This window comes from Sus scrofa, chromosome 12, assembly GCF_000003025.6.
Source record: "Sus scrofa isolate TJ Tabasco breed Duroc chromosome 12, Sscrofa11.1, whole genome shotgun sequence".
Lineage (NCBI taxonomy): Eukaryota > Metazoa > Chordata > Mammalia > Artiodactyla > Suidae > Sus > Sus scrofa.
Window position 1 is genome coordinate 61,024,536 of NC_010454.4, and position 22,366 is coordinate 61,046,901.

Consider the following 22,366-nt stretch of genomic DNA (forward strand, 5'->3'; position numbering starts at 1 on the left):
TGTGGACCCTTGTGACAAGGACTGCTTTGCTGTAGAAACGCAGCCGCAGACCGCCGGCTCCGTAAATGCCTGGGTGAGGCCAGGTTCCAGCACAGCTTAGGGACAGACAGGCGCGGCCTGGCTGTGAGCCCGCCTCGGGACTTGGCTCTCCAAGTGAGCTGCGTCATTTTCACCTGTACACCTGCCTGTTCTTGGGAGAGAGGAAACGTTTCTTCCGTCAGTGTGGCAAACTACAGCCCCTGAGTTGTTTTGTAAAAAACAATTGGACAATTTCTGAGTTACCTGTACCTGAATTAAAATTGCCTAAAATGTGTTTGAGGGGCCTGGTGGCTGCCGGCCATGAGTGTTTATAAGGAAAGGGCAACTCTGTGGGCTTCTGATGCGGATACTTAGTTTTTTCCCAAAACAGGGTTCATCGAGACACCGCATCATTTTGACGCGGAACTCCCCACGCGCCCCGGCCATTGCAGTGCCCGGGGGGGGGGGGCCTCCCACGTCCTCTCTGGTGGTGGGGCCCTAGCTCTGCAGAGCCAGGGAGTGGGGCGCAGGCCCCGGCGGCAGGGCTCCCACATGCACAGGTGGGGACCCCCTAAATCTGCTCATCCCTTGGTGAGTCTTTGCCTTTTCTAATACGTGACTAGTGCATCCGCTAGATTGTTCTGTGAAACCGGTGGGTGGTCTCTCTCTCGACAGGCGTTACTCTTGGAAGTTTTCAGTCAGGGAGGCAGGTGGCCTCATTTGTTACAGGAAGTGACACTGAGACTCCCACCTGCTGCGCCTGAGGAGTGCCTGCTCTGGCTCTGCCTGTGCCTGTGCCGAGTCACAGCCTTAGCTGCTCCTTCGAGGTGGTTCTCAGCGGCAGGTTGTTCTCTGAACACGTGCACCTACGAAGACCTGGAGCGTCGCGAGGGTGCGTTTGCGCCTAGGGAGTTAGGGCAGGTTCCGAGTCCCGAGGGTGTGGCCCGGGCCTGGCGTTCGTAGTGGACTCACTGGTCCTCAGTTGTTAGTAGATGCTCTGGATCCTGAGTGCTCCTGTGGCTCAGCAGGTGACGGATCCAGCGTTGTCACGGCTCTGGCCCAGGAGCTTCTGTGTGCCGTGGGCGTGGCCGAGCAAGTAGAAAATACTTGCTGTGGATGAATGAGAGACACTCAGAGTTCAGTACGTGGTGTGTGTGTGTGTTTCTGTCTGTGCCCGGCGAGCCCCCAGACGGTGTTCAGCCTCGAGTGTCGAATGTCTCAGGGGAACTTGGCCCAGAGTCTCCAGTTTGGGATGAACTGGTGTAAAGAAACATCTCGGAGTTCCCGCTTTTGAAATGGCGGCAGGTGTTTCGGAGCCAAAGACTGGCAGACGGGCCGCGAAGGGCTGGAGCTTCTCTGCCCTGCACAGAGTGCAGCACGCCTTCCTCGCTTTGTTCAGGACATGAGAATCGCGGATGGAATATGACCATGTGAAAGATACCCCTGGCCGCAGTAACGGGAGGTGCCTCTATAATCCGGCCGGCAACAAACACGCTTTTCCAGCACCTGATTTGGCAGAGGGTCTTAAGAAGTGAAGTCAGCTTGTGAGCCACGATGCTCACGGGGACTCCCCTGTTCAAATTCCGCCACGGGTCAGTTTCTGATTCTCTCCTATCCCTTCCTTTCAGAAATTCAGTTTGGGATTTGTAAATTTTTTTTTTTTTTTGTCTTTTTGTCTTTGTCTTTGTTGTTGTTGTTGTTGTTGTTGCTATTTCTTGGGCCGCTCCCGCGGCATATGGAGGTTCCCAGGCTAGGGGTCGAATCGGAGCTGCAGCCACCGGCCTACGCCAGAGCCACAGCAACGCGGGATCCGAGCCGCATCTGCAGCCTACACCACAGTTCACGGCAACGCCGGATCGTTAACCCACTGAGCAAGGGCAGGGACTGAACCTGCAACCTCATGGTTCCTAGTCGGATTCGTTAACCACTGCGCCACGACGGGAACTCCCTTTTTTTTTTTTTTTTTTTTTTGCCACACTCAAGGCATAGGGCAGTTCCCAGGCCAGGGGCTGAAACGGAGCCACAGTGGGACCTACGCTACATCGGTGGCAACACTGGATCTTTAACCGACTGCCACGATGGGAGCTCCTGGATTTGTAAATTCTGAGTTTCTGGGTTGCACCATGAAAGCAGTGAATTTGTAGAAGAAAACTGTTATTTGCATGTAAGTTCGAGCAGTTGCAAAGAGCCCAGAGTAAATAAATGGTAAATGAGGTACTTGTGAACAGGAAGATGGGGCAGGTACTCTTTGTAGGCACTTAAGTTATTTAATGGTGACATTGCTGCACAAAGACAAAATCCCATCTGTAGCCTTTCCTAAATCAGAAGCTGAAACCAGAGCACTCAGGCTAATTGTAAAAGGCATTTAATAAGCCTCCATCCTCCAAGGACTGCTTATTATTATCATTAGACTGAAAAACAACCAGTTGGGATTTAACAAGCAGCTGGTATTGGATTAAAATACCAACAAGCTATCATATGGATTTAATTGGGGAGGAGAGGTAATTTTAAACAGTTTTCTTAAACCGCTCTGATAAAAAAAATGCAAAATAAACACTCGTTTTGTTTTAAGAGATAATATTGAATGACTAGTTCTTGCCTTGCAACTGGCCGGATACTTACATGCATTTGTCTGATAGCCCAAACCTCTGCAGGACGTACAAGTCTTGTGTGAGTTCCACCTTCTGACATATGACCCGTTACTTGCTTGCTGTTAAGCATAACTGAAAACCCAGGAAATACTGTTGTTGCTGGAAGAGGTGAAAGCTTGGATTACTATTTATAACAGGGGATCTATTATAATACTTTTTAAAAAATGACGTGATTAGACGTATTCAGTCGAGGAGTTCCCAGCGTGACTCTTGTGACTCAGCTTGTGACTTGGGGATTAATGAACCCGACTAGCATCCATGAGGACTCGGGTTCAATTCCTGGCCTTGCTCAGTGGGTTAAGGATCGGGCGTTGCTGTGAGCTGCAGTGCAGGTCAGAAGCCGCTGGGCTCCCACTTGGCTGTGGCTGTGGCGCAGGCCAGCAGCTGCACATCTGATTCAGCTCCTAGCCTGGGGACTTCCATATACTGCGAGTGCAGCCCTAAAAAGACCAAAACACAACAAAACACTAAAAATTGTGAAAGAACATTTGTCTTCCTGGTTGAAGCAGCAGGATATGCAGTGGGATTTCTTCCCTTTAAGATGTTAAGCTCCCTTTAAATAAAAGCAGCATGGCAGCAAAGTTTGGGAAGGTTGTGTTAAGTTCTTTACTAGTGTGGAAATCAGTTGGTCAGATTTATATTCAGAATTGCTGCTGTGTCATTTTCAGGGTGAGTTTTGTTTACTGTGACAGATGTGGGAAATTTTTCTGTTAGAAATTGAAAGGCCACAGACTAGGAGGCCGCAGTCATTTCTTGCACCTTTCCACTAAGGCTTTCAAAAAGCATTTCACAAACTCTGTAAAACTCAGGCGTTGATGACAGAAGTAAACCTAGAACTCCAAATCAGTATATCCCTGTGGGGGTTTTGTTGTTGTTGTTACTGCCCCCCCCCCCGCCCCATTTTAGGGCTGCAGGTGCGGAATACGAGGTTCCCAGGCTAGGGGCCGAATCCAAGCTCTAGCCGGTGGCCTACACCACAGCCACCGAAAAGCCAGATCACAGCCACCTCTGCGACCTACAGGAATCCGAACCCGCGTCCTAATGGCTTTGTTTCTTTCTTTGTTTCCGCTGAGCTGCGATAGGAACTCCTGTGTTACTGTTTGCTTCGGAAATTATTTTTTGACTTATCAGCCAGTATGCTAAGTTCTTGGCTGTCCAATATCAAGAGGAACTGGATTGCTAGGACTAGTTAATAATATAGGGGCAATAACTGGCCTCAAAACTCCATCCCCTGTAGCCCTTAATCTTCTACCACAAGGTGCCCATCTGCGCTTTCCTCGGCTCAGAAGTGACTCCCGTGATTTGTTTTTTTGCCGCGCTTCTGGCACGCGGAAGTTCCTGGGCCGGCAATCGATCCCATAGCTACGGCAGCGAGGCGAACCGCTTCAGTGACAACACCGGATCCTTAATTGCCTGAGCCACCAGGGAACTCTCAGACCCGGTGATTTTACCCTTGGTCTAGGGCGGTCCATTGACACTCCCTCACTCTAGGCCGCCTGGCATAAGGCACTGAAGCCTTTCGGACTGACCACTATACAGTCTGAACAAAAGACGCCCAGGTTTTAGAAGATTATCTCTGGATAACCACAGTTTTTAAAGTTTGGCGCACACGCTTTCCCGTCCCACTTTCCCGGCGGCGCGGGCTTTTTGCGTCACCCGACGGCCTTCTCCCTCGACGTCGCCCTCTGTTTACGTCAGCTGGCGGACGGCCCCATGCTCGCACGCCCCACCGAAGACCGGTTCAATCGGAAATTTAATAAAAACTAATGGTGCAAGCAAAGGGAATTACAGCGCCCTTTATGGAATCGCGACATTCCCTTTTTTGTTTCTTTGGTGTGCACTGGGAATCCTAGGATAGCTATATTTTTCAAGTTTTTTTTAAAAGGTTCTTTAAATTGAAGTACCCCTCTCTCCTGTAATGGTTTCCTCCGACATCCCCCGCCCCTCCGTCTGAGCGGGCGGAACCACTCCGGAATTTTCAGAGGGTTAGCGGGCTGGGGGTAGTGGCGACGGCGTTCTGCTGGACTTCGGAGCCGCCGGGCTCTCCGGGCCTTCCCGGGGTGCGGCTCCGCGCGTTTCCTCCGCGGCCTGGGCGGTGGTACGGCCATCACCCCCTCCGCGAATCGGCCATGATACAGTCCGCGCCCCCACCCGCGGCTTGGGCGGTGGTGTGGCCCACGCCCCCACCGCCTCTGGGACGGGTGGCACGCACCGCACCCCCTCCGCCAGGCGGGCCATGGTACGGCCCGAGCCCCCACTAAACCTCTGGGCGTTGGTACGGCCCGCACCCCCACCCGCGGCCGGGGCAGTGGTACGGCCCGGGCGAGTCACGCGCCTGGGGGCGGGCGCCGTGCAGCCGCGGGGGAGGAGGTGACGGCGCGGCCCCGGACCCCGAGGGCAGCCCCAGGGGCTTCAGGACTCCGCCGGCGTCTGGCGTCGCCCTGGTCTGTCCGGTTAGTTGACCCGCGGGTTCGGGGCAAGGGGAGGGAGCCGGCCGGCGAGGCCGGGCTGAGGGGCGCGTCGGCGTCGCCGCCCCCGCCCGGGGTCCCGCGGGCCCTGGAGGTGAGGGGCCGTCGGGTGTGGCGGGTGCGGTCCGGCGCGCCCGGTCGGGGGAGGCAGGTTCGGCCCGGGGGTGGGTCGCGGCGGCCCCGGGGGGCCGGGGGCCGGGAGGAGTCCCCGCGGGAGGCGATGGGTCGCCAGCCGGGGGACACCGGGCACAATCCGCGGGGGCCGTCGGGGCCGTCGGGGCGGACGTGTCGGGGGCACCAGCCTGTCGGTGGTTGAGTGCCGGTGCCCGCGACGCCGCGTGTGTCCCCTGTGTGTACAGCGAGGCTGCGGGCCGGCAGCCGCCCTGCGCCGGGTCCTCGCAGCGTCGGCCCTCTGCGGCGGCTGCAGTTAACCCCGGGCCTGGGGCGCACCCCGGGAGGGCAGCGTCGTCCCGCGCGCCGGCCCCGGCGGGAGGGCGGGGGTTGAGCTTCTGCGTGGAGTGTGAAGGGGAGGAGGCCGTCGGGCGGGCGGACGTTTCTGCCTTTTGCTCGGATCCTGGAAAGCCCGGGCGCCCGGCGGAGACGGGGGTGGGGTGGGGGGTCCATAGAGAGCTGCCCGCTGTTCCGGCCCCGGCGGCGGTTCCCTCCCCGCGGTGAGGCTTGGCCTGTGCAGCTCAGCTTCGGGCGGCGCCCAGGGGCTTCGGGCGGCGCCCAGGGGCTTCGGTGCCTCCTGGCCGTCGCCCGGCCGGGCCTGGAGACGGGCCTTTTCCCGCTTCCACAGGCGGCGGGCTCGCAGGCTTTGCCCTGGGCTGCCTCACTGCCCTGCGGTGGCTCCTGGGCCGGGGCCCCCGGGGACCAAAGAGAGGTCAGGCGGGAGTGTTTTTCACCTAAAGATTGACAAGGGGGACTTCCCTGCGGCCTCCGTCGCTGTCGCCACTGCGGCCCAGGTCACTGCTGCGGTTCAGGTTCAGCCTCTGGCTGGCGAACTTCTGCGTGCCAGCGGTGTGGCCGCAGAGAAGCAAGAGATGAAAAGCTAAGAGGAGTCGCCCGTTTTGATTGCGGATGCTGGATGCTGGGAAGGAGCTGAGCAAGGTCGCCTCAGCTCTCCCTTCCCAGAGCGGTCTGCGGTCTGAAGGGTGAAAGTGGGGGATGCGGCCGCTGCCCCCTTATGACCAGGACTAGCAAGGAGCAGCGAGGACTTTGTGTCTCTAAGCATCTTACGTTTGAGAAGGTCCCTTAAGTTTATTGCAAGAGATCGTTTGTGAAAAGTTGCTGTAGAGGCGTGAACTCAGGCCCGTCTTTGACCCCAGTGTCCCTTCTCCGTCAGCGGCTGCTTGAAAAGTGAGAACCACGGGAATCGCCAAGTCCTTTTTGGGGACATCCTAGTTTCACGTTGGCTGTGAGCCCCTTGAGTTGTTGCTTGTTGCTGTTAGAACCTGCTGTGACTTTTTTTTCCCTTTATCTAGAAACCCTCAGGTCCCAGAGCTGAAGAAAGACTGCTGTTGGGAAGCGGCCTGTCTCGCTTTGGCCTAGGCGCCATGCGCGTCCCGTGACTGCCAAGCACGGAGGTTGGTACTGCTGCTCTGCAGACGGGGTGAACCTCGGCCAGGTGCTGCCGCGGTGTGCGCCTCTCACTGGCGAAGGTCTCACTTGTCTTTTTTCGTCTCTCACAGGAAAATAGGGTCTTTTCCAAGCTTGATGCCTTTGATTACTTTGGGTCTAGGTATCTCTCCTTTTGAGGTTTTTTTTTTAGGGGTCGAATCAGATCTACAGCTGCCAGTCTACACCACAGGCACAGCAACGCAGATTCCGCGCCGAGTCTGCAACCTACATCACAGCTCATGGCAACCCACTGAGTGAGGCAGGGATTGAACCCACGTCCTCGTGGTACTAGTCTGGTTTGTTACTGCTGAGCCACGGCGGGAGCTCCTCCTTCCGAGGTTCTCACTCCGTCGTGTTGCCTGGCTCCTTCTTCCACAGTGGGTTTTTTTTTTTTTTTCCCCCATGCCCACGGCCTGTGGATGTTCCTGGGCCAGGGATTAAACCTGTGCCACAGCAGCAAGCCAAGCTGCCGCAGTGACAACGCCGGATCTCCAACTTGCCGCACCATAAAAACTCTCACAGTAGGCGTTTCAGCCATTTACTTCAACCACGTCGCGTTTACCTTTTTTTTTTTTGGTCTTTTTAAATTTTTTTAAAGCTGTGCCCGCGGCATATGGAGGTTCCTGGGCTAGGGTCGAATCAGAGCTGTGGCTGCCTGCCTACGTCACAGCAACGCGGGATCTGTGCTGTATCTGTGACCTACACCACAGCTCATGGCAATGCTGGATCCCTAACCCACTGAGCGAGGCCAGGGATTGAACCTGCAACTTCACGGTTCCGAGTCGGATTCGTGAACCACTGAGCCGTGATGGGAACTCCGCCCTTAGCCTTTTAAATCTGGTTTGTTCAGCTTCTATGACTCCAGTTCTGCTCCTTGGTGTCCTCCAAGCCGGTGCCCCTCACTCTCGTGTCTGCAGACCCCACAGTGACCCTTCCCCCCTCTGTGGCAACAGCAGTCCTTTCTGCTCGGCTCCTGAGTTCCTGTCTTTCTCCAGCGGCAGCGAGCGGGTGTCGACTGTGTGGGGGACCTGTTACGGAGGAGAGGAGCCCTCCCCTGTCGGGGAAGGGGGACGGGCGAGCCGGGCCCTGGGGCCGATGAGGGGCTCCTCCGAGCAGGGCCCTGCGGCGGGGGGAGGCTGAGGGGTGACCGGCTGGGGTCCGTGGGGAGGGTCCTGGCCCTTTACCCTCGGCGCTGCCCTCTGGTCCTGCAGCCCAGACTCTCCCTGACCTCGGGGTCCTCCGGCTAAACGTCCTTCTGTCGACTGTCTCCCCCCCACCCCCCTGCCGTCCAGGCCGGGGCCTGACTTGCTGCCCGCGGGGCCGCCTCCTCAGAGGCCTGTCTCGTGGTGGGTCCTGCGGTTCCTGCTGTTTGACAGGCGCGGGCCAGTCGGCCCAGCGGGCAGCTGCGAAGCAGGTGGGCAGGTGGGCAGGTGGGCAGGCCGGAGAGCGGCCCTGAGCTCCCAGCAGCAGGAGGGCGACGCCGGCCCCACCGTGCGCGCTCAGGCCGCTTGGTGCCTTGGCTCGGTCGGCCCTCTGCGGGGGCCTGGCCGCTGGGCGACGCGCGCAGGGAGCCTGCCCTTGGAGTCCGTGGTGGGGGTGGTGTCCCCAAGAGAAGAGGGCCGGCGCCCGGGACTCTCTCAGACGCCGGGCGCCTGAACGGTTACCAGTGGAGCAGGGCTGTCTGGGGCACTTCCTGTGGTGACAGAAATGGTCCCCAGTCCACCCTGTTCCCTTAAAACGGTGGCCGTGAGCCCTGCGCGCCTGTGAGACGAGGACAGGGATGCTCGGGAGGGCGAAGCTCCCACTCCCGTCTCAGACGCCTGGGCCCAGAGAGTCCTCGTCCCTCCTCGCGCCTGGCTTCCAGGCCCTGCTGTGTCACACGTGGCAGTTACACTGGGCCGTCACTCCCCCTCTGGGCCTCCTCTGCCCTTGGAGGCCCGCTGGGTGCCCTGCTCCCCCCGCTGCTCCGCCAGGGCCCTGCTGTCCTCGCGGTCACTTTCTGCGCACGGGGTTTCTGCTCTGCTGCCCTGCCTGTCGTCTGTCCCCTCGACGAGCCCTTCTTCTCCTGCGTCTAAGCTCTGGGGGCCCAGGTCCCATCGAGGTGCCCCCCGAATAGCCCACCCAGCTCCACGTCACCTGCCTTCCTGGTCCAGCCGCCCCGTCTCCGCGCGCCCCAGCCCCGCTCTGCCCCCCCCACCCCCAGGATCCGAGTAAAGTTTGCCCTGATCCCGTTTCTTACCGGAACCCAGCGGGGGCGCTCTGATCTCTGAGAAAGCGTTGCGGGTGTCGTGTGGCCCAGAGGGTCCCTGGAGTCCTAGTGTCCCGCCCCGGCCCCGCTTGGGCAGCCCCCACACCCCTGGGGGCCCTTCTGTCTAAACTCCTCCCGCCCCCCGCAGGGATCCTGGACCAGCGGGCCTGCCCTTCTGACGCGCTCACCGCCCGTGTGCCCCCAGGAGGTGAGCTCCGAGGGGCGGCTGCGCCGGGCGGGTTCCCGGGGCCTGGGCCGCAGCGTCTGGTTCCCGCTGGGGGTCTGTCCTCGGCGGCCGGCTCGGCCTCCGTCCTCGCAGCAGGGACTCCCCGTGCTCCGGGGCCGGCAGTGCCGTCGGGTGGAGGTGGCGGCCAGCGCGCGGTGTTGCCCTCTCCCCACAGGCCTCGCGCCCTCCCCCGGACGCCATGAACGCCATCGTCGCGCTCTGCCACTTCTGCGAGCTCCACGGCCCCCGCACTCTCTTCTGCACGGAGGTGCTGCACGCGCCGCTTCCGCAGGGGGCCGGGAGCGGGGACGGCGCCGGCCAGGGCGACCAGGCCGAGGAGGAGGAGGGCGGCATTCAGATGAGCAGCCGCGTCCGCGCGCACAGTCCGGCGGAAGGGGCCAGCGCGGAGTCCAGCAGCCCGGGGCCCAAGAAGTCAGACATGTGCGAGGCGAGTGTCCCCCGGCTTCGGGCGCCTGTTCTCGGCAGGGGCTCGTGGGGCCCGGCAGCACGGCCCTGGGCCCTCGCGCTCGCTGCTCCCCTCTCCGTCCTCTCCTGTCGCGTGAGCTCTCGTGTTTGCGCCCTGCCCTGGCAGAGCGGTTGCCAGCCCCCCACACACGCGCGTTCGCACACTGCGCCTCTCGAGCCTCTGGCCCTGGACCCTGTTGTCAGGGGAGTGTTCTCCTCCCGGGTCTGCCCAGCCGGGCGGGCCTCTCGGTGCAGCTTCGGGGCTGTGGATTGGAGGTCACGTGTTCTCGCCAAGCCGCGGCTCCTCGCCAAGGACCTGGGTCGGGAGTCGCGGTTGGGCGGGGGTGGACCTGTCAGTGCCGTGTGAGCAGCACGCCAGCCGCCCTGGCTTGGTTGTGCCGAGGAGCAGATGGCGTGACGGGGTGGGTTGATGCATTGCTGGAAAGCACGGGGGATCTGGGGGAGGGAGCAGGAGGTGACCGAGTGTGTCCCCCGGGGCGGGGTCTGGGCTGGAAGAGTCGTGGAGGACTCCGAGCCCTTGGGCTGGAATGGCCTCGGGGGGTCCTGCACAGCACTGGCCACCACCCCCGTGCTGGTGGCTTTGTTTTATTGACTTTGTGTTTTAGGGCTGCACCCACGGCGCGTGGAAGTTCTCAGGCGGGAGGTCCCATCGGAGTTGAGGGAACTCCGTGCGGGTGGCTGTGGAGGGCGCCAGCTGGACCACGCAGAGGGTCTGGGTGTGTGTCCCCGGACAGCCACGCCGATGCCACGGTCCGGTGGCTTCTTGAGGCCCCAGCGACATAGTCGTGCTGGGACCCAGGACAGGCCGGCACATCTGCCCGCCGCTCCTCGGCGCTGCCCTGCAGGGGGGGGGTTCTGGGTCACGCGCCCAGGGCTCGCCCTGCTCCTCGATGCTGGTGGGTCGGGTCTGCTGCCCTTCGTTCCTTCCACGTCCTGCTGCTTCCTGGTAGGAAGCGGTGGGGTCTTCGGCTGGTGGGGCCGCAGGACCCGGTGACCGCCCCATGAGGGCAGCTCGTCTCCTGCGCCACGCTTGCGCGAGCGGCAGGGCGCATAGCTTGTTCCCCCACCAACCGGCCTCCCCTGCTTTCTCGCGGGCAGGGCTGCCGGTCCCTTGCCGCTGGCCACCCCGGCTACATCAGCCACGACAAGGAGACCTCCATCAAGTACGTCAGTCACCAGCACCCCAACCACCCCCAACTCTTCAGCATCGTCCGCCAGGCCTGCGTGCGGAGCCTGAGCTGTGAGGTGAGCGGCCCGGGCCCCTCCCGCTCCCCGGGCCCCGGGCCCTGGGGCCAGCGCCGCCTCCGTGACCAGCGGAGGGCGGCTGGTGGTGCTGCCAGACAAAGCCGGCCGGGCCGAGCGGGCGCGGGCGGCCTCGGGGCTCCGCGTGCGCCCTGCCCTGGTGGAGGCTGGCCCGTGGCCAGCTTGGCGCTTGAAGCCCCCGGCCCTCAGGGAGCGGCTGTTCACGGACGCGCTGCTCACGTCCGGTGTCGCTTCCCCGCCTCGTCCCCGTCAGTCGCTGTGTGCTCTCCGAGCCGCCTGGCGCGGGTCGGGACGTCTCAGATACGCAGCTGCCGATGTCGTGTTCCCGCCTTAGCCTGTGTCCTCGTCACAGAGGATGCAGTCTGGGGGCAGCCGCTCCTTGTCGCGGGGTACCCCTGCTGAGAAACACCAGGCTCCCTCGCTGCTGGTCCTGGGCGCCGTGTGCCCGCCTTGCTGCCCCCTGTTCCCCTGCTCAGGGTGGGTGTGTGCTGGGCGGGGTGTCGGGAGCGAGGCCCACGTCTCCTCCAAGTCTTGTCACACGGTCGTCGCTGCGCGGCTGTGTAGACCTGCCAGCACTCCAGGGTGGCCCCGCGGGGCGAGGTTGCGACCTTGCGTCGTGGTTTATGGCTCGAGGTGGGGGGAGGCGGGAGCCCGCCGGCCCTCGCGGTTCTCAGGGTCGCATGTCACCTCTAGGAGGCCCCTTTCCTCTGTCCCCTCGCCCTTCCCGCTCTCCGCGGGGTTCGCCGAGGACGGCGCCCCGGAGCAGGTGTCCCCGTCCCGCAGGTCTGCCCCGGGCGCGAAGGCCCCATCTTCTTCGGGGACGAGCAGCACGGCTTCGTGTTCAGCCACACCTTCTTCATCAAGGACAGCCTGGCCCGCGGCTTCCAGCGCTGGTACAGCATCATCGCCATCATGATGGACCGCATCTACCTCATCAACTCCTGGCCCTTCCTGCTGGGCAGGGTCCGAGGGATCATCGACGAGCTGCAGGGCAAGGCCCTCAAGGTGACCGGGGCCGGGGCTCCGGCCGAGGCGCGGGGCGCCTCCTCCTCCACGGGCTCTCGAGTCTCTGGTTCTGGTCCCTGGACTCTGACTTTGCTGCAGGCGGAGCTCTGGTCTTGTCCCCGCTGGCTTTGCCGTCTCTGGCCGTGACCTTGGCGGCCTGTGTGCCCGAGGTTGCAGAGCCACGGCCAAGGTGCACCTGCGGCGGCAGGGCTGCAGCTCAGGACAGGCCGGTGGCGCTCTGATAACAAGCTCGAGTCTCATTGATGTTCTGCAGCCGTCGGCCAGGAGGGGGGCGGGGGGGGCGCGGGCAGCGGGGCAGATGGTCGATGGTCGGCTCGGCCGAAGTCCTGCTGCTTCTGCCTGCTGCCAGGCTCGGGGTGGGGTGGAGGCCTCGCGCCTCTGGCCCCTCCTTTCCCTGGGCGGTCACGTGTTCCACCTTTGCAGCTCTGAGCAGGGGGAGCCTCCCCGGCCCGTGAGGGGGGGACCCTTGCAGGGGCGGCTGCAGGAGAGCTTCCCGGCCGAGCCTCGTCTCCGGCGCCCGTGGGCAGAGCTGCTGTGCTCGCCAGGGTCTGGCAGCCGCCTCCAGGCTGGGGTGCCAGCTGCGCCCGGGCGCCCAGCCGGCTCTGACCCTCCCTGTGCGTGTCAGGTGTTCGAGGCGGAGCAGTTTGGGTGCCCCCAGCGCGCGCAGAGGATGAACACGGCCTTCACGCCGTTCCTGCACCAGAGGAACGGCAATGCCGCCCGCTCGCTGACCTCCCTGACCGACGACGACAGCCTCTGGGCCTGCCTGCACACCTCCTTCGCCTGGTAACGCGCCCCGCACAGCTGGCGGGGGGGCTGTGCTCTGGTTTGGGGGGCCGGGTCGCATTTAGGTGGGACTGGTTTCCCGATGTGTTTTGTGTTTGAGCAGCCACACCTGTGGCACTTGGCAGTTCACGGGCCAGGGACTGAACTGTAGCCTCGGCCCTGCTGAGTCCCTGCATCCGCTGCCCCAGGCCCGGGATCAGCCCCAGGCTCCACAGCATCCCCGGCCGCTGCGGCCCAGCGGGAGCTCCCTAGTGGATTTTTCAAAGTGATGTTTCTGTGCCAGGACGAGCAGTCTCCCCTTTCTCGTAAACAGCGGGGCGCGTTGGTCTTGCACAGCCTGGGGGTCTGCACTTGCCAGGAGCCCCGCCTGGTCTCAGCGGAGTTGCTTTCTCTCGAGGCTGGCGTGTCGTCGCCGGCTGTGTGGGGCAGTTGGATGGGACCTGCTTGCTCTTAGGACCGACCCCAGCAGCCCCCTGTGCTTCGTGCACGCGCTGTTTGTCACCAGTGTGCCCCTGTCGCTAGGCGCTGCCTGGCGGGAGGAGAAGGCTTGTCCCCTTCTTTTAGAGGGGGAAGCGTCGCCAGATTTGGGGGCGTGTTTGGAGACCACCCCGGTCTGTTTTCGGGCCGCAGGGGGTTTCTCCTCCTCCCGCTGCAGGCTGCGCTCCTTCCAGGGACCCCCCCACCCCCGACCTGCATCCGTGTGCAGCGTCCCCGTCAGGGCCTGGTGTGGAGGCTCCTCTCACGTAGACCCCTGAGTGCAGCTCCCGAGAACCTGCACACTAAGGCGGGAGCACCTGGCGTACAGTTCCTCCTGTCTTTCTTCCTAATAAAACGATTTTGAGAGAACAAGAAGGGGATTCCCATTGTGGCTCAGCAGAAACAAACCCAGCTAACGTCCACGAGGACGCAGGTTCAATCCCTGGCCTCACTCAGTGGCTTGAGAACCTGCTGTCGTCATCAGCTGTGGTGTAGGTCACCGCAAGGCTTGGATCTGGCGTTGCGACGGAGTGTGGTGTAGGTTGTAGACGTGGCTCAGGTCCTGCGCTGCTGTGGCCGTGGTGGAGGCCGGTGGCTGCAGCTCCGATTTCACCCCTGGCCTGGAAACTCTGTATGCCTCAGCTGCGGCCCTAAGAAGCAAAAAATAAAAATGAAAAGGCAGGAGGAGCCAGGTCAGGTGAGGCAGAAAGATTCTTTTTCTCTTCAGCTTGCAGATTCTCAGGAGCCGCACTCAAGGACTTACTTGTCAGAAGTGTCCTTTTATTTAGGGAAATTTTCACACGGACTCCACGTGTAACGAGCAGCCCAAAGAGCTGGACGCTCCCGTTGTCCAGCTTTAGCAGCTCCCTGCATCTTTACTGCCCTTTGATCTTCTTCTCGCCTTTTCTCTCAATCCTTTCTCTTTTTTTCCTCTTTATCTTCTTTTTTTTGGCTGCGCCTGCAGCGTATAAAACGTCCTGCCACAGCAGTGAATTGAGCCCCTATAATAACAGTGTCAGTTCCCTAAGCTGCTGGAACTCCCTTAGGATTTTGTGTGTGTGTGTGAGTGTTTTTGCCTTTTCTTGGGCTGTTCCCACAGCATATGGAGGATCCCAGACTAGGGGTCGAATCGGAGCTGCAGCCGCCGGCCTCCACCAGAGCCACAGCAACGCGGGATCCGAGCCGCGTCTTTGGCCTACACCACAGCTCACGGCAACGCTGGATCCTTCACCCACTGAGCAAGGCCAGGGATCGAACCCGCAACCTCATGGTCCCCAGTCGGATTCGTTAACCACTGCGCCATGACGGGAGCGCCTAAGTTTTTTTTTAAAGCGAGTCTTGGTTGTGTCGTTTCAGCCGTAGAGCCGCAGTCACATCCGTCCAGATGAGTGAAGCGGCCCGATAAGGCCACACAGCCCAGGCCGCGGTCCCTCTGCGGGCCCTGCCACTGGGCGGACTGTGTGGTGGGGTCAGCGCCCCGCACAGGCGCTGGACCGTGCGGCAGGCTTCTCCGTCTAGACCCCGCCACCCCGACTTCCTGCCTTTGGTTGGAGGCCTGGGCCACGTGTGCTGTAGGGTCCGCTCGGGGCTTGCTCAGCCCCTTCTCTCACAGCCGTGCTTCCCGTTAGCCGTAGTCGGGGCGCGAGGCTGGCTTGCCCCTGGTCCAGTTCTGCCCCGGGGAAGGCGCGTCAGGGACGCTCTGTTCCGCAGGCTCCTGAAGGCGTGTGGCAGCCGGCTGACCGAGAAGCTCCTGGAAGGCGCGCCCACCGAGGACACCTTGGTCCAGATGGAGCAGCTCGCAGGTGAGCGGGCGCCGCGCCTGCCGGGGCTGGGGCCGCGGGGCCGTCTGCACCCCGCCACCCAGCGGGAAGCCATCGCAGAAGCTGGCTCTTCGCGCTTCGCCTCTTTCTCGCCGTTTCCTGTCTCGTTTTCCTTGACGGCCACTGGCGAGGGCTGTCGGCTGTCGCTCGGGAGAGACTCAGGACGGCTTGGAGCTTTCGCGTCCCTGTGTGACGTGAGCAGCCGCTTGGCCTTTCTGACGGTGATGCATCCTTTGCCCTTTTCTGGCCGCTGCGTGGCAAACAGAAGTTCCCGGGCCGGGGATCGAACCCAAGCCGCAGCAGCTGTGTCCTTAACCACCGGGCCACCAGGGACCCCAGTTCTTTGCGTTTTAACAGTAGAACATCGTACGTCACTGCACGTGGTGGCTCCCGAGCCTCTCGGCATTGGGGCCGCCCTCCCTGGGCTCCTGGTCTGCCGCTCTGTCTGGCCCGGCCCGGGGGCGCTGCTCCCCTCCGCGGTGAGGCGGCTTCCGGCGGTGCACATCCAGGGCTCGGTCCCCAGCCTCTCTGGGTGCGTCCGGTGCGCAGTTGTGCAGGTGACTGGCAGCACGCCCTGGAGCTGTTCCCAGGTTATTCCTGGAGTCGGGGGACTTGCGTCGTGTGGGGGGCAGCTGGTTCAGCCAGAGCAGGACCTGGTCAGGACACAGCCTCGCCTCCGGATTTGTGGCCACACGGGATGGCCTCTAAGTGGGGATGAAAGTTCCCGGCCCGTGAAGACGGCGAGGGCGGCCTGCGTCAAAATGTACTCACGCGGGGAGCCGGGCGTGCGTGTCGGGGGAGGGGACGCCCGCGTGCGGGGCTCACTCTCGGGACTGGGACTGTGTTTGGCCGCGAAGGTGAGCAGAGGGGCTCAGAGCGCACGCTGGGTGGGACACAGCTGCGTGACATCCTGGCTCGAGGGCACTCGTGAGGCCCTTTGCGTGTGACGCGGAGAGAAGACGCTGTGAACCACGCGTGTCCTTGGGCCGTGGTGGCCGTGTGCAGGGCACAGGGGACGCCGGCGCCCAGGGCAGCGCGGCGGGGACTGAGTCGGCGTCTGTGTTGCAGACCTGGAAGAGGAGTCGGAGAGCTGGGGCAGCCCCGAGGCCGCAGAGGAGGGGGAAGGCCCTGCACTGTCAGAGGCCGCGGGCGGCCGGGAGCTGGCCCAGCGCCCCCCGGACCCGGCCGTGCTCTCCGACCGTGGAGCCTGGCAGCCGCGGAAGCCCCCCGTCTTCAAGTCCCTGCGGCACATGCGGCAGGTAGGCGGCAGGTAGGGGAGCCGGGTCCCCTCCTCTCGGCTTCTCCGCATCCAGCGCCTCGTCCTTCGGGCCTGTCGTGTGCAGGAGACGCAGGAACTTCCTGGGGGGCGGCTGAGGGTGGCAGTGGCCTCTGGGATGTCAGTGAGGATACAGCGGCTTCTTTCAGAAAAGGCCTTACCGTTGACGTCTCACGATGCATCATTCTAGACCCTTCTAAAGGAATTGAACAGCACCGTGGGTTTGCGCACAGCGTAGGTGCCTCACACGTTGAAAACGGCGTCCGTTCTCACAGGGAGTGAGAGACCCCTGCCGTGCCCACCCCAGTGCCGCAGGTGCGCCCTGGGCCGTGAAGCCCAGGAGCGGAGCCTGTGGTGCAGCGCGTGGCGGGGGCCGGCGGGTGGGCGGGCGGGCGGACGGCGCGCTTGCGGAGGCGGCCTGTCCCTTTTGTCAGATGGAGTTGACTTTGACATCGAGCGTGAACCTGTCAGAAAAGGGTCGTTTCTCTTCTGGACAGTGAAGTGGAGACTGACCTCAGGGCAGGTGGTCTTCGGGGCCTCGGGATGAAAAAGAGCCGCCTGTCAAATCCACCCTCAATGCGGCCGCTCGCGTGGGTTAAAGCCGGAGGCTTTGATCCCGCCGGCTCGCGCTGACGTGATTTGGCAAAGCTTCAGCGTGTAGAGCAGGAGAGAAGTGGACAAAAAGCCAGCACTTAACTGCCTCAAGTTTTTGAGAACAGCGTCGGGGAACAGATGTTAATGTGCGCAGGAGCCTCGGGGTCAGCCTGCGCCCTCCTGCCTCGGGCAGGTTCACCCGGCCTCCCGGAGACGCTGCCTGTCCTGACCGGTCTCCATTCTCGCTGCAGAGGAAGTTTCTAGACAGACGCACGGACACCTTCCCCGGGGCGGGAAGAAGGCTCGCGCGCGAGACCGCGACCGTGTCTTGCAGGTGCTGGGGGCCCCGTCCTTTCGCATGCTGGCCTGGCACGTGCTCATGGGGAACCAGGTCATCTGGAAGAGCAGAGACGCGGACCTCGTCCACTCAGCCTTCGAGGTTCTCCGGGTGAGCGGGTCTTTCTTCTTACGTGTTTCGTGGCAGGAGTGTCGGCCTGGCGGGTCTCACACAGCCGGGTGAGGACGCAGCAGAGACCGGGCGCAGGGTCGCGCCTGCGTCTCGGGTCTGCGTGTGTCCACCACTCCCAAGGGCGGTCGTCCGTGGTTTTCACTCCAGCCCGTGGTCCACGCTGTGCTGATGGGTGGCTGACCGTCCCGGCGGCCGCGCCCCCCAGCCCAGGGCCTCTGAGAAGCCGTCACTCGGGGAGGCGGGTCTGGGCCCCCGCCGTCCGCTGCTCAGGGCTCGCCGAGAGCCCCTGGGGCGAGGTGTGGCTGCCTCCCCGGAGGCCGAGGGGGCGCCGGGCCCAGGTCTGGCTCTGCCAGTGTGCGCGAGTGTGCGCGAGGGTGCACACCAGCCCCTGCCGAGGCCCCCGAGGCCGCAGAGTGAACCGGCCTCTCCAGAGCCTTAGAGGCTTTTGGGGGGTGAGGCGAGAGACGGACGCCTGAGGTCAGAGCAGCGGGAGAGCTGGGGGGACCTGGGGGCCGCGTTGGCGGGGCCGGTTCTGAGGCGCCCTGTCCCCCCAGACCATGCTGCCCGTGGGCTGCGTCCGCGTCATCCCCTACAGCGGCCAGTACGAGGAGGCCTACCGCTGCAACTTCCTGGGGCTCAGCCCGCACGTGCACATCCCCCCCCACGTGCTGGCCTCAGGTGCGTGCCCTGCGCTCCCGGCCCGGAGCCGAAGCGCGGTGACGGGATCTTGGCTGTGGGTTCGAGGACGGCGCCTGCCGGGAAGACCCACGTTGCAGGACCTGCTCTCCTGGGGACACTGGGCCTCTGTTTTCTGTCCTTGAAGTGGGTGAGGGTTGGACGGCACAACCTCCCGTCAGGGTGGCTCGCTGGGGAGCGGTTCTCCGTGGGGACAGGTGCCAGGCCTGGCGGGAACCCCCGTGGTGGATGGGGGGGTGGATGGCAGGGCCGTCTGTGGTGTGGCCGAGTGAGGCCACCCAGGTCCAGGCCTGCGGGACTGAGGCCTCCTTCCTGGTCCCCCCAGAGTGCAGGCCTGCGGGGCTGCCACCCCCTGAGCACCCCAGCTGGGGCGTGAGTGCAGGAGGCAGCGCGGAGAAGGCAGGCTCTAGTCCCGGAGACCCCCACAGGCTGCGTGACCCCCACACAGCTGCTCTGTGTCAGCTCCCGGTCGCACGCTGGGGCCGTGGCGGGACGCTCCCGCCGGCCATCCGGCATCGGGCCAGGCCAGGCGTCGGACGTAGTTAGTGATTCAGTAGTTAATCCGCGGGCGGCGCTGCACCGCGGCCTTAGCTTCACGAGGCAGACGTGCGCCCTGGACGCTCACGATACACACAGAAGACGTTACAGCCGGAGCGCAAACCTCCGACGGGAGCTCTGCCCCGTCTCGGTGGCCTGAGGTCGCGGGGGCCCTTGGCCGGGTGTCAGGAGCCCCCGGGCAGCGCCTCTGTGTTGCCGCAGAGTTCGCCGTCATCGTGGAGGTCCACGCAGCCCCTCGCTCCAGCCTCCACCCGGCCGCGTGCGAGGACGACCAGTCCCTCAGCAAGTACGAGTTCGTGGTCACCAGTGGAAGCCCAGTGGCCGCGGACCGAGGTGGGCGCTGCTGGGCAGGGCGGCCTCTGGCCGCAACGGGGCGGGGGGCTGCGGCTGCCCGCCGCCCGTGCTGACGCCCCCCGCTCTGCCCCGCCGGGCCCGCAGTCGGCCCCACCATCCTGAATAAGATGGAAGCTGCCCTGACCAACCAGAACCTGTCCGTGGACGTGGTGGACCAGTGCCTGGTGTGCCTCAAGGAGGAGTGGATGAAGTAAGCGCCGCCTGGGCCCCGGGCCGCTGGGGGGGGGGGGGGCGCTCCCCCGGGAACCAGGACCTGCTTCCGGAAAGGAGGCGGCCGCGGGGAGGTGGCGCAGGGGCGAGACCGGGCGCTCCGCGGGAAGCGGCCGTCGTGTCCCGCGCGGAGTCGCTTGTCGTCGGGTTTAGCGGGTCAGACGTTGTCCCGACTTCAGGGGATGGATGCAGGGAGACCCCCGAGCAGCCGCTTCTTCTCCGAGTGTAAGGCGTGGTTCCCGCTGTTGTCTTCCTGTTTGGACGCCCCAGCATGGGCGCCGGCGGGCAGGCGAGGGACCCCGCGCTGCTTCCAGAGCTGCTGCCGGTCTGGAAGCCACCGGGGCCCCTGGGCCCCAGCCCTGGTGAGGCTGCCGGGGTCGCTGAGTGTTTGGTCTCGGTTTCCTGCAGCAAAGTGAAGGTGCTTTTCAAGTTCACCAAGGTGGACAGTCGGCCCAAGGAGGACACGCAGAAGCTCCTGAGCATCCTCGGGGCGTCCGAGGAGGACAACGTCAAGCTGCTCAAGTTCTGGATGACCGGCCTGAGCAAGACCTACAAGTCCCACCTCATGTCCACCGTCCGCAGCCCCACGGCCTCCGAGCCCCGCAGTTAACCCCGTGGGCACCCGCTGGGGAGTGGGGGCGGCCGTCCTGGCCACGGAGCTCGGGTGCGCTCCCGGGCCGTCGCAGGCCGTGCCCCCACGTCCACACTGCCCACGTGGAGCTGCTGCCGACACGGAGTGGGCGCCGCGGGGGCTGCGCTTGGCCCTCTGGGTGGGGGTGGACCTGGCACGGTTCTTGGCACCACCCGACAGACTGTCAGCATTGCCCGGCCCTGAGGGGGCGGCGGGAAGCCCGTGCCCCGGAGCCCCCTGCCCTCGGGCACCTCAGGCCTGTGGCGGCCGCGGATCTCCCAGCTCATGGGGGTCCGTCAGGCCGCCTCAGCCTGAGCGCCGTGGCCGCAGCGTCGCGTCCTGGATTGAGGTCAGCGCTCGAGTCTCTCTGTCCCGGGACTCAGCACGGGTTTTCCAGGTTCCCAGTGTGTCCGCGCGTCTCGCTGTGGTTGTGGAGGTCAGCCGGGGGCCCATCCGTAGGCCTTGCTGGCGGTCTGGCCTTGGGGTCGGGCCTGGGAGGGGTCTCGGGGGTGGGGTGAGTGTTTCCCCAGCTTCGGGTCGTCCAGAAGTCACGCCCTGAGGTCGTGGGAGGCCGCCCAGCACGGCAGCTGGAAAATCAGCCTGCAGCCTGAGGCCAAGGCCCGGTCTTTTGTGCGGAGGTGGCGGTTTGTGGAAAGGTCGAAGGAGCTTGAGACGGGCCGGCTCTGCGTGGAGTTGAGAAACGCCGTGGTTTCCGTCCAGGTCGCTTTGCCCTTTGCTGCTTCTGGAGACACTTAGGTTCGGCGGCAGGCAACCCTCCGAGTGTTGGGGGTGGTTCGAGGCGGTTTCGTCGTCCCAGTGTGCGTCTGGAAAGAGGAGTCACGGTTAGACGCGTTCCCAGTGGTCCTGCTGATTGGCTCGTGGTTTCTCGTGTTTAGTTTGTAGTTAACGTGAAGACCGTGTTTGTATGAGCAGGTGTCTGCATCGTGCAGCAGCATCGACACAATAAAGGTATATTTTTCTAAATGGCCGACTGTGTTTTCCTTGGTCACGTGCCTCAGAGTGTCTGCGGTCCGTCCCGGAGAACAGCACGGCTCACGCAGTTCTGGCGGTGGACGAGCTTCGGAGCTCTTCCCGGCTGGAGGCTCACACGTCCCAGGAGAGGACTTGGCAGGTGCTGGGTAACCTTCCGTCAGTTTTCGCTCTTCGTGGAGGGTCCCACCTGCAGCCACGTGCACATGCTCCTGGAACAGCGCGCGTGGAGCTTGTGGGAGCACGAAGTGAGAAAGCCCCTGGCCTCCAGATGCCAGGGCTCCGTGCTCCATTGCCAGTTGCTGTTTTATTCGTTTGGCTGTGGGTGGGGGCTGCCCCCACGCATGTGGAAGTTCCTGGGCCAGGGAGCGAACCCATGCTGCAGCTGCAGCCTGCACCACTGCTGCAGCAACCCTGGGTCCTTAACGCACCACAACACGAGGGAAACCCTGATTGCTGCTTCTGGTCAGAGTGCAGACCCAGAGGGAGGCAGCCGTGGGCCGGCACCCCCCAAGGAGGCGAGTGCAGGGGGGCTGGCACCCTCTCCCCTCCACTGTTTCGCTTTCCCCTCTCAGGGGCCAGACATTAAGGACGAGGACGCTCAGAAACCATTGCACGTGGAGTTCCCGTCGTGACTCAGTGGAGACGAACCTGACAGAGGTCCGAGAGGATGCAGTGGCCGTGGTGCAGGCCAGTGGCCAGGCTCCGATTGGACCCCTGGCCTGGGAACCTCCATGTGCCACGGATGCGGCCCTACGAAAAAAGCCGGAAAAAATTTGCATGTTTGAGAAGGTTAGCAAGCGTCTGTTGCACACGCCCAGGTGAGGACTCAGCAAAGACCTGAGAAAAACTGGAGGCTACTCTTCTGGCTGGTTCTTGGCAAGGCGCCTATAACAATAAAAACTAAACAGACCCCCAGCAAACCGCAGGGGAGGGAGAATCTGGTGCCCAGAGCTGTCACGTTTTTAAATGTCCAGTGTTCAACCAAGAAATTGGAGACCTGCAGAGAAACGGGAGGGTGTGGAGAACCTGTTGAAAGGAACCAAAAACAATTCAGAATCTGTCCCTGAGAAAGAAAGACTTTAAAACAAATCTCTTTTGTTGTTGTTTTTTCATTTTTAGGGCCAAACCCACAGCATATGGAAGTTCCCGGCCTAGGGGTGGAATCAGAGCTGCAGCCGCCGGCCTCCACCACAGCCACGGTGACACTGCAGCTCACGGCAACGCCAGATCCTTAACCCACTGGCCAGGGATCGAACCCGCGACCTCATGGATGCTGGTCGGGTTCGTTCTGCTGCTGTGCCGCAAGGGGAACTCGGGGAACAGCCGTCTCCCAGATGCCCCAAGAGCTGAAAGAAGATGCGGAGGACGTTTTGTGTGGACAGAGTGGCGATACCGGAGGGACGGAGAGCCAAGAGTCAGAAAAGTCTGAACCTGGAACAACAGTGACGGAAATGAAAAGTTGAGTAGAGAGATTTAAAGACGACGCCGAGCAGCAG

The 22,366-nt window shown here is 62.9% G+C and overlaps 1 protein-coding gene across 3 annotated transcripts; it reads left to right on the forward strand.

The window, feature by feature from the left end:
- Positions 4,651-20,865, forward strand: FLCN (folliculin). 3 transcript variants are annotated; one of them, XM_021068029.1, is made up of 14 exons: positions 4,667-5,122; positions 6,622-6,723; positions 9,154-9,213; positions 9,407-9,679; positions 10,816-10,962; positions 11,764-11,985; positions 12,632-12,792; positions 14,980-15,071; positions 16,158-16,348; positions 17,294-17,407; positions 17,983-18,106; positions 18,884-19,015; positions 19,121-19,226; positions 19,655-20,865. In XM_021068029.1, exons 4-14 carry the CDS (start codon positions 9,431-9,433, stop codon positions 19,854-19,856), a joined length of 1,740 nt encoding a protein of 579 aa, XP_020923688.1. In that variant the 5' UTR covers positions 4,667-5,122; positions 6,622-6,723; positions 9,154-9,213; positions 9,407-9,430; the 3' UTR covers positions 19,857-20,865. The 3 variants fall into 3 exon arrangements, 1 of the variants encoding a protein (XP_020923688.1); XR_002337421.1 differs by having other exon boundaries at positions 4,651-5,122; positions 14,980-17,407; positions 17,983-19,015; XR_002337422.1 differs by lacking the exon at positions 4,667-5,122 and adding an exon at positions 5,962-6,496 and having other exon boundaries at positions 14,980-17,407; positions 17,983-19,015.

Excerpts from the sequence above, each read along its gene's own strand:
- FLCN (XM_021068029.1), top strand. The coding sequence starts at position 9,431 with ATGAACGCCATCGTCGCGCTCTGCCACTTCTGCGAGCTCCACGGCCCC. Across the intron at positions 12,793-14,979 it reads CTGCACACCTCCTTCGCCTG|GCTCCTGAAGGCGTGTGGCA; the intron begins GTAACGCGCCCC and ends TCTGTTCCGCAG. Across the intron at positions 18,107-18,883 it reads CCCCCACGTGCTGGCCTCAG|AGTTCGCCGTCATCGTGGAG; the intron begins GTGCGTGCCCTG and ends GTGTTGCCGCAG.